Here is an 11,286-nt window from a genome sequence, read left to right on the forward strand (position 1 = left end):
ATTTATAATTAAATTTTGTTGTTTAACAGAAACAAATGGTAAAATAAATTGAATTAACTTTCAATTTATTGTTGGAATATTTACAAATTCTGGTTACGTGTTTTAAACGAAACAATGGTAACCCCACTGATTCACCTAACTCGTGATTTGAAATGTTGATTCTTATTCAGACTTTGAATAAAATTCAACGATGTCAGTGGTTGTGAGCCACAACGAGAAGCATGTAAAATTCATGGATAGAATTTCAAGATATAGCGACATAAGATGTTATATTTAATCATGTTGAATATGGTCAAATATAGGATGATCCTCCCATTCATAGAGAAGATGAGATAGACATTATTGTCATTAAAGCTTGAAAGCATTCTAAGTTTCTATGTCGGAATTACATCTTGAATGGATTGTCAGATACACCATATGAAGTGTATAATATCCATAAGATTTCCAAAGAATTATGAATGCCATTTGGCTATGTTATGAGTTGTCACAGAACATGTGGAGGAAGCTATTTTATTAGCAAATTACCTTTAAATAAGGTAACTTACATGAAAATAGGTGAGACACCACATGAGTTACGAAAATGTAGAAAATTTTCCTACAACTACATCAAAGTGTTGGGTGCCTTGTATAAGTATAATGGTAAGTCGAGACACATCGTCGACATAATATCATTAAACAATTGATCTCAACTAAGATTAAAAGATAACATTGTGGATCCGCTAAACAATGAGTTGAATCGAGATCAAGTTGATAAAATCGAAATAAATGTGATTAATGCCCATTAATATTTAAGGCGCTATGTGAAGGAAAAACCAACTTAGTTGATTGGAGATCCCAAGATCTAAGTTCAATGGGACAACCTACTTGCATAGACCTAGTGAGGTCACTGTGGGGTTTTTATCCCCAAGCTCATTCCTATAATGAAAACAGTGACTAAAATGTGGAAAAATGTTAAGTAATGCTTTTAATGACCACTATGTGTTTCGGTGAGCCGAACAACATAAGTCACCTATGTGAGAGTGAAGTGAAGCGGCTTCAAAGAGACTATTGGGCATAGCTCTCTAAACTCTTGCAGAACCAGGAGATGTCCACGGCTATATGGACATAACCATGAGAACCAAATTATTGTCAGTGAGATATTTATGTGAGGTATGTCATCGCTTACACTAACGACAGGACAGTTCAAGGACATCACGTCTACTGGACAACCAGTAAGGTAAACATATTTTCACAAGGGAAGGTTCAAAGGAGGACACCTACCTACCTATGCAAATATCAAACGTAGAATCTATCACCATATCGAGTTAGTGTTTGAATCATCAAGTTCATTCATGTGGGGGATTGTTGGAAAAATTGAATGAATTGATGTTATTTATAACTAATTAATTATAAGTCATGTCAGTTAGTGAATGAACTTAATTTTTGGTTTAAAGTTGCATCCATTCAATCATAACTATTCAACAATTCTCTTCATGAAAAGATTAAATCCTTTATGAAAAGGTTAAGCCTTTTGATCAAAAGGAGAAGTCTTTTAATCAAAAGGTTAAGTCCTTTCATTGAAAGGTCTTAACCTTTCAATGAATTTCCTCTCCCTATATATAGGCTAGTTTATGCACAATTACACACAAGTTACAAGTTACACAAGTTTAGAACTTTGGAATAGGAAAAACACTTAGAAAATTTCTTCCAAATTCATTCTTTCCGGTGATAGAGAAAGGCAAGATTGTGTTCGATTGATCACTACGATTGTGCTTACTGTTGTGATCGTTTGTTGTTGTATCCTGGGAGACCGACGTCCAACATTACTTAAAGCACCTAGGAGAGGACGAATATGTCTTAAGGAAACCGTTCATACAGGCCTCAACAAAAATCCTTCTTCGGTTTATCATACTCTACTCATTCGATTCAGTATCTAAATATGAGTAAACCAATTTCTTGCCTCTACTTTAAGTTTTATTTATTTTGATTCGTTCAATTATATAATAATATTTATTATTATTATTATTATTTTTATATCATATTAACATTTTGTCTAACATTAAATATTTATATATAAATATTTTATCATTCCACATTCGATCAATCATTTATTCTTTTTATAAATTTACAGATTTTCCATGAAATATTTTTCCATGAAATATTTTTCATGACTCGCATCATAAATATAATATAATATAATATAATATAATATAATATAATATAATATAATATAATATAATATAATATAATATAATATAATATAATATAATATAATATAATATAATATAATATAATATAATATAATATAATATAATATAATATAATATAATATAATATAATATAATATAATATAATATAATATAATACAATACACATCAAATTTATTACATTAATATCACATTTATCAAATATTTGAATACAATTTTGGTGAAAGAAAATGAGAGATTCAGGTGTAGGGGTCTGGCCGAAATGGAGCAGCTACAAATATAAGGTTGCAAGTATGAGGATTATATTGTTCAAAAATTAAAAATAAATTAGGGTTATAATCTGGACAAATATATAATTTTATATTAAAGAACAAATTTTTAAAACTTTAAAAGAATAAATTTATAAAATTCTAGAAGGAACGAAAATATATTATCAATAGAAAATATAAATAATATCGAAAATTTATGATAATTCGAAACTTTATGAGGGATCAATTACCCTAACTAGCAGGGATTTAAATAGCAGTCTGCAATATAGCAGTAGCAGTGCCATCCGTGACCGTTATTGTATGGTCGCGATACCCACAATTACCGCAATAGTGCCCTCTATGTTCGCAAGCGCGATAAACACGACAAGACTGAAAACACGACCATAACCGCAATTTGAATCTATGCTAACCACCCGTTTTTGATTCATCCCTCGGTCTATCCTGTCGTGATTATAATCAATGTTATCAAACCTGGACCGAACCGGCTGGTTCGACCGGTTGAAGTGGGAACCGGTTGCCTGTACAGTCCAGTCAGCCTCCAAAACCAGTTTTGCAACGAACCGCTAAAGAACCGGTTGGGAACCGGCGGTTCACATGGTTCTTTTTTTTTAAATTAAACCAAACACGTCGTTTTTTATGATTTTTTTCAGCTCCAAATTTATTTTCTGATTTTACATATGGGTTAAGCATAATCAATTAATCATTAATCAATTTCTTTATGTTTAATTTTAGGTTGCTCAAGAAGCCATGTTATGATCCTATTGATTATGAATCTATTGATCATGTTGATTTTTGGGTAACTGAAGAAGAAACACCTTGATATGATATTGATGAGATTGATAATTTTTTTTATCATGAGAATGCAATTCCAGTTGGTCAATCATCAAAAAACAATTAAGGTTAATCTTTGCTTGTTTATTTTAGTTATATAATTATATTTATTATTTAATATGTTTTACACTTTTAATTTTAATTGTTAAGTATTGTTTGAGAATTTAAATTTAACTTTGTATTTATTTATCATATTGTTAGATGATGAAGATCTTGATGATGTGGACTTTCAAGTTCAAAGTGATGATATGGACTTTCAAGTTCAAAGTGGTGATGACGATGGTAGTTCAACTAATGAAGAAGTTTTTCTTAATATTTTGGAATTTGAGGGAATCAATTTCAATGAATATTATGATGATTGATACTTGTATCAATTATGTACTTTTTTTATTTAGTTGTTGATGAATTTCATTACGTATTGACCTTAAATATTATGTTGTAGTTGATTTGAATCATTTTGTTTAACTTAATATTATGATATTTAACTTATATATGTTATGACTTGTGATATTTTTATATCTTTTAATATTGTGAACTTAAAAAGAGTGTTATATATATTAATATTGCTTTTAATATTATGTAAAATTTTAAAAAAATATTATTTTATATAAACCGATTTAACCGATGTTTAATCACGGTTAAACCAGTGAACCAGTACCTTCACCGGTTTAAGGTCCGGTTCGATTTTAAAAACATTGATTATAATTACCTGTGAAGCGTGAAACCTCTCTTTCGTTCGTTCAATTCAAAAAGCCTACTACGACGACAACTTTAATTGGACGGCAGTTTTGCTTGGACCTCCACATGATACATGAGACATCCACTTGCATCATTATAAAATTAATTAAATATTTTTATATGATCAATATTTTAAATATATATTTGTTAAATTCGTTAATATGATTATACATGTAAAATTTTGAATTAATGTGCTATATTTATTATACGATCGATAATATCATTTTTATCAATATATTGGACATTTTTGTCATATTGGTACGTTAGGTATGTTAGGCTTTTTCTATTTATTGTCTTATTGATGATGACTTGAAGTTTTATGAAAAAAACTAATATGCAAAGTTCATGAAAAGACGATTTTATTATCGTATTGTTAATGATTTAATTGTTTAATTAATATTTTATTTGGATCTAAAATTAAATTTTAAAAAAAGTAAAATTTAATAATAAAAGTGATACATTGGAAAGTAAAATGTGGTTTGCACTTCAAATAAAATCACCTGCTAGAATTTCTTCTAGTTTGAAAATATTGAGGGAAAACAGAATATATATCTCTCTACATAACTTTATAACTTTAAATATAAAAAAAAAAATAAGAGATGCGATTTTTTTTGACAATTTCTAAATCTAGTTTTAGTTTTATTTAAGGAGAGAAAAAAGATAAATTCTAGGGAAAAAATGAATGCTCATAGTGGATCTAAAACCTATTACCTAAGAAAACACGAGGGAATAAATATAAATAATTTGACCAACCAATCAAATATACTTACTCTGAGTGCAATCCCTATATTCACCGGAAAAAAATTAATATGTACAACACCAAATAATTAAAAGAAAATATTTCACTTTTAGCGTGGGAATTTAAATTTAGATTCTTTTATTGGTTTGATGTGATTACAAAAATATGGTATGGCTTGAAATTTTCCAATCAATTTAAAATAGACGCACACATTTCTTACAAATATTGTTACTTAAACTTGAGATCTCTACGTAGAATAATACTCCCTTTAATTATTTAGGTTGTTTGATGAATTCTTCTCAATATAGATTTCAAATATGAAAGAACAATTATAAATCTCTAGAAAAAGTGGCATACCTGAAATTTCATGCAAAAATTCAGAATTAATAATATACTTTATTTATTGATAAAAATATTAATAATAAAAAAAACTTGTTGACACTTTGGTTAAACATTTCACACGCAAAAGATAAAGAGGGAAAAGAAGCATACAAAGAAGGCAAGGAAGTGAAACAAAAGAGCAGGAGAGGAGATTTGTTATCCATTTGAAATGGAAAAGTGGTGTGCAAACGGCGGCATAGCAGAAGCACTGAACGCAAAGATATACTGAAACGGCACTCAAACGGTGGTTCTGGCCCATGGGTTCGGCGAAAAGCAGGGTGCATGGCTTTTCCTCCTCCCCATGCTTGCCTTGTATTTCAAGGTGGTGGTTTTCGACATGGTTTTCTCCCCCGACGTTCACCCTTTGCTTTATGATCCTCAAAGGTATCACTCCGATTTCAATGCCTACGCCCATGACTTGGTGTGCCTTGCCGATCAGCTGCAACTCAACCACACTGTTTAAGTAGGCCACTCCACGGCTGCCATGGTTGGATGCTTGGCGGCAATCCACAGGCCTCACCTTTTTAACCACCTTGTTCTTCTCAGTGGCTCCCCGAGGTCAGTTGCCCATCCTGCTTTACTTTTTCAACACTTCCAAGCATGCACTTGACTTTGCAAACTAAATTCTTCACGTACCCCTTTTCAGTTATGAGACATGCAAGATTTATGTTAGGGAAAAGTATTTTAAAATTTTTAAAAGATAAAAAACAGATTTTAATTAAAAAAAAATACATTAAAATTTTTAAAATATACCTCCCTCTACCCGCCCCCTCGATAAGGTTCTATCCTTACTCCATTTTCTTTTTCCTTCTTTATTAGGTTTACATAACCCATTGTTTTATGAAAAACCAAAACCATCTAAGGTACAATTTAGGCATAATACTAGAAATACAAATATCCCTAACATTTGATTAAATAATTATTTTAATTTATACTTATTTTATAAAATATTTTAACTTCTAATGTTTCACTCTTACAGAAAAAAACTTCTAAACAATTCACTACATAATTAGTTTAGTTCTTATTTTCTTTAGAGCATTTTAACCTTTAATATTTCATTTTTAGGATAAAAATCCCTATTTTTAACACTAACCATTAACTGACTAATAGTTACATTCTTTTACCAAAAACATAAAACGTTAAGAATCAAAATGCTCCAGAAACATAACTTTATCATCATGTCGAGTATTGGGAAGTATTTTTACTCAAAAAAAAAGTATTAGGAAATATTTGCAACGTAATTGGATTTCTAAGATTCAATCACAAAATTCGATTATTGGTAATAAATAATTGATCTCCCATGGTTGTTTAATGATCCGGTGTATGTAGGTGCATCAATGAAGAAGGATACGAGGGAGGGTTTATGAAATCAGAAATCAAAGCAATCTACAAAAACATAGATGAAAATTTCAGGGGTGGGTTCACAATTTTGCACCAACAGCTGTGGGAGTGAACAATACAGCGGCCATGCTGAATTTAGGAAAAGCTTGGGGAGGATGAAACCAGATATTGCACCGAGTGCTGCTAAAGCTGTTTTCTCAAGTGACCTCAGACACAAGTTACCTCGAGTTAAAGTGCCTTGCACAATAATCCAATCCAAAAATGATTACATCGTTCCTCTAGCAGTAGCATTTTACATGAAAACCAAGGTCGGGGTCAATGCCAAAGTCGAGATACTAAATACAGAGGGACATTTCCCCCATCTAACAGCACATAATCTACTATTTAGGGTTCTAAAACAAGTTCTAATCAGCAAGTAGATCATCAAGGATTCTGTAATAATTTCAATGTACTTGGATAATCCACATCAAATACTATTAACGTAATCAATCGCCTTCTGCAAGACGGATTTTACTCTTTCCTTGTCACCACGGGACTCTTCGTAATTACGATACTTTGTGAACAGAAACTGCAAATTGAACAGCTCCATAAGCACCAATAGGAAAGCATTAAAAAAAATTAACAGCTTATCAAGAAACATTTTGAGGCCGTAAAATGTAAAAAGTAAATGCACCTTCATCTTTTTGGGTGGTAAGCTCAAACTAATTGCCCTTTCAAACAGAGCACGGATCACATCTTCATCTCCAAGTCGAATCTCCTGTCAAGTTTGATTGAGAATGGTAACTTATGTGCCCATAATATTAAAAATACAACCGAAAATCAAAAGGTCCTCACTTGATCAAGATAAATGCTCCACAAATCTGTTCTCTTTGGATTCTCCCGTAAAATTCCCTCAAACATAGATCTCCCTCTATCAGGGACTCCAGATTTGAACTCAAGTATAGCTGCCTGTGAAATGAACTTTATGTGCTTATGGCGTGGAAGGCATAGTAAAGCACGATTTACAACAGGTTGAACGCCATCCTGCTGTTGGGTCAATAACGTCTGCACCCGCCGCAACCAAACCTGAAATTTCCTATTCTTTTAAAACTAGATTTTATCGAATTTCTGGAAAGAAGAACCGATACAGGAACTCATAGAATACCTTGCATGAGTGCTTAAACTTCCTGCTCATTTTGTCAAGTAGCTCATTGGCCAATTTATGTTGCTCTGTCCTCTCGTACATGCCCAGAAATGCAAAATGTACCTTTTTGGGATCACAATACTGCAATGCTCTTTGAAATACCTTTTGCACAGCTTCCTGAAATAACATCACAATTGAAGTTATGGTGTAATTTTGAAACAGTCAAAATATTTAATTCAAAGATGCATTGTAGAGTCAATGTTACCTCTGGAGGATTCCCATACTGATTCTCCAAGTTAAAGTAAGCCACCCAGATATTTAGCTTCTCTGTTTCTTCTCGAATGTTTATGGTTCTCAAAGCCCTTGAAAGAAGAAAATAACATCGAAGATAAAGTTAACATAATAAATTATTCAAAAATAAAAGTTTTCTATAGTGAGTATACATCTGTAATTCGGGACTGCCAATTTCATAACTTCAATACATTTATTCTTCAACCGTTTATTGAATATCAGTGTGGCAAACTAAAAAATATATATGTAACTTCTAGAATGAGCCTCAGAAAATAATGAAATAAATAGAAGTTCCATACCCCCAAAAAAAATGCTAGAAAAGCAGTCTAAAATTATGAATGCTTACAGATGGGAAAATGAGGCTTCTAGATACAAATAAATTCTTTGGAAGTATAAATTCCAGTCTAATCACAATGACCCAATACGCTAAACTACAAACTCTGACCAACAAAGATGCTGCATCATCCAGGAAAACAAACCTATAACTATAGAGACTAAAGAATTTTTCGCACAAGCTACAAACTACCCAAGTAAAGCACTAGAGACAACAAGTAAAAATGAGCATGTTAACATGGACAATCTAATTTAAATCATGTAGATTTATGACTTTGTTCGGTTGTCGTAAAATTCTAAAATCCTACAGAAGGGTCTGAAATAATTATACCTTTCAGCAATAGCACGGGCTTTCTCGATATCAGCTGAATTAAGCATAAAAGCCATGTATTTAATCCAAACAAAACTGCTATTAGGAGAGCTCCTAACAAGTTTCTCAAATTCATCAGCATTTCTTGGTACATCCTTCTCCAATTGTCTTTCCTCAGCGGCTCTAATTTCTCGCTCCCTGCAAAGGATAGTTTTCAAGAATAGAATAGAGTTAAGCGTTGGGACAACCATCCCTAGACTGGAAAAACCAAAAAATAACAAGGGTTACAAATGACCTCTCTTCCTTTGCTTTCTTTTTTTCCCGCTTCTTGCTCTTCTCGTCAATGGTGATTGCGTTGTCATTATTTGCTTGATTTTGACTAATATCCATATCAGCATGTTCAATGTCATCTATAGTGACCTCAAGTGGAGGAATTGAAGCTCTTGATTCTGCTTGGGCAAGAACAGAGCTTGCTCCACTTTCATACTCAATGTTCATCCCAGGAGTACTATTTGTCAACTGTATTGACCTCGCCTCATCATCCATGACATCAGTCTCTTCAATGTCTTCATCAGAGTCTTCTTCTTTGGTGATGCCAATATCATCAGTAAAATATGATTTTTTCATGCCAAGGGAAATCCGATGTTTTTCCCCATCCAACTGACAAAAAGGTTAAAAAAGAGAAGAAGGAAATAAGAACCTAAATTTACAGACTTTGAGGGAGACTATTAGATGATATGGGAAAAGTTATATGCAAAATGTTCAATTAACCATCACTATCTAAATTTATAATTTAACAAACATTATAGAATATATCTAAATAATGGATCTGGAGTTACTGTTACTATACTGATACACCCTCTCAAGGGATATTAATAGGACACTATTGTTTTAACAGTATACTTTCATTTTGTTCTTATTTTTCTTTTTTAGTTTATTCTTTTTTCTGTTTACTGCATTACTTATTCAAATAACCTCTTGGTACAATGATTTACCACATTGTTAATGTCAAATCTGTTCAGAAAGTTAATAAGCAAAAAGTAATAAAATATAATGGTAGATTTACAAAGCCAATTGAATTAAAATGCAAGTAACAATTAAAATACTATCAACCCAACAACTTAAAATACCATCGTTTCTTTTTCTACAAGAAACAAAACTTGATATTTTACCAAGCTCTTTTCTAATGAGAAGTGGTTTGAATAAGTTGTAAAGGTTCGTTGAGTCACCAGCAGCAAGTTCTTCAGGAGATATTTTAAGTTGTTGGGATGATAGTATTTTTGAGTTAGAAGATCAGCATATTCACATGAGGTTTATTGCTGTTTTCGGGAAGTTCAAATCCAACCAATTTAGGTGTGGCTTCATAAAAGTTTATGGCCCATCTGTGAAAGAAGACAAGGCTGGTTTTTTTTTAAAGAACTGGGACTGTTTTTAAATGGGTATAGTATACCTTTTTGTGTGGGAGGGGACTTCAATGCCTATTTAACAGAAGATGTGAAGGATGGTAGAGCTCATAACAGAAATTCTATGGAAATTTTTAGTCTATTTATTCAGCAAACGGGGCTAATTGATTTGCCTTTAATTGGGGGGAATTTTACCTGGAGCAGCAATCGGGATTTTCCTACTGTTGACTGGACAGGTTTCTGCTGAATGTTAGTTTCTCATCAGCATTTTCTGGGATTATCCAATCTTTACTGCCTAAATCTATCTCTGATCATAATGCGATTATTCTTGAGAATGGGGAAGATAATTGGGGCAAGAGACCTTTTAGACTGTTTAGCTACTTAATGATTGAGGATGGTTTTGAGGAGAATGTTGTAGAGTCTATTAAGGAGTTCAAGAAGGATAAGAAAAGAAATGGAATTTTGAGCATACTTAGGAATACAAAGTTTGCCATTAAGAGCTGGTTTGGGAATAGGAAACAGTTTCCACGTGCTGATATTTCTGATCTAGAAGACAAGATTCACAAGCTAGAAAAGAGGATGCAGCAAAATCAAATTTCCAATGCCTATGACAGTGTAGCAGAGTTGAGGCTTTTGAGAATTGAACTTTGGAGACTATACAAAATTGAGGAGCAAATCTGGTTCCAAAATTCAAGAGAAAAGTGGGTTAAAGATGGAGACCGGAATTCTAAATTTTTTCACACATGTGCTACCATTAGGAGGCAGATGAATTCTCTGAATGCTATTAATGTTGAAGGTGAAATTATCAAAGATCCTGTTATTATCAAGTCAAGTGTTAGAGAGCATTTTTTAAAGCTTTTAACTGCCGTTCAACTTTGGAAGTGGAGGATATTAAGTTGAATTTTTCAAGAATTTCTATGGAGCAGTCTTATGTTAGAAAAGGAGTTTACGGAAGATGAGATTTGGGAAACCTTAAACTCGTGTGATAGTAACAAAGCTCCTGGGCCAGATGGGTTGAATATGGGATTTTTTAAAAAAAATTGGTCTCACTTGAAAGGTGATATTCTGAAATTTTTTCACAATTACTTCTTGGAAAGGAATGAGAGCATGGCATTAATCATTCTTTCATAACTCTCATTCCGAAGGGGTCTAATATTGGGGGTTTAGATGATTTCAGACCTATTAGCCTAGTAGGTGGGATGTACAAGATTCTTTCCAAGTGTCTTTCGAGAAGGTTGAGACGTTGCATCGATGATATTATCAGTGATTCACAATTTGCTTTCATTCCTGGTAGACAAATTTTGGATTGTTCTTTTATTGCTAATGAAGGATTGACTGTGG

The 11,286-nt window shown here is 32.3% G+C and overlaps 1 protein-coding gene across 1 annotated transcript; it reads right to left on the bottom strand.

Annotated features, from left to right (window-relative positions):
• Positions 1-6,643: 6,643 nt before the first annotated feature.
• Positions 6,644-9,199, bottom strand: LOC120201010 (rRNA biogenesis protein RRP5-like). The gene is made up of 7 exons (XM_039201706.1): positions 8,838-9,199; positions 8,564-8,740; positions 7,874-7,970; positions 7,630-7,785; positions 7,320-7,550; positions 7,159-7,242; positions 6,644-7,053 (listed from the first exon to the last, which is right to left on the bottom strand). Exons 1-7 carry the CDS (start codon positions 9,167-9,169, stop codon positions 6,952-6,954), a joined length of 1,179 nt encoding a protein of 392 aa, XP_039057637.1. The 5' UTR covers positions 9,170-9,199; the 3' UTR covers positions 6,644-6,951.
• Positions 9,200-11,286: the final 2,087 nt, after the last annotated feature.

This window comes from Hibiscus syriacus, unplaced genomic scaffold (assembly GCF_006381635.1).
Source record: "Hibiscus syriacus cultivar Baekdansim isolate YM2019G1 unplaced genomic scaffold, ASM638163v2 tig00006744_pilon, whole genome shotgun sequence".
Taxonomy (NCBI): domain Eukaryota; kingdom Viridiplantae; phylum Streptophyta; class Magnoliopsida; order Malvales; family Malvaceae; genus Hibiscus; species Hibiscus syriacus.

What these genes read in the sequence shown, in the direction of transcription:
- LOC120201010 (XM_039201706.1), bottom strand. Translation starts at nt 9,169, where the DNA reads ATGAAAAAATCATATTTTACTGATGATATTGGCATCACCAAAGAAGAA. An exon ending in AGTATGGGAATCCTCCAGAG is followed by an intron (nt 7,786 to 7,873) that starts GTAACATTGACT and finishes ATGTTATTTCAG; the next exon opens with GAAGCTGTGCAAAAGGTATT. An exon ending in GGAGCATTTATCTTGATCAA is followed by an intron (nt 7,243 to 7,319) that starts GTGAGGACCTTT and finishes CAAACTTGACAG; the next exon opens with GAGATTCGACTTGGAGATGA.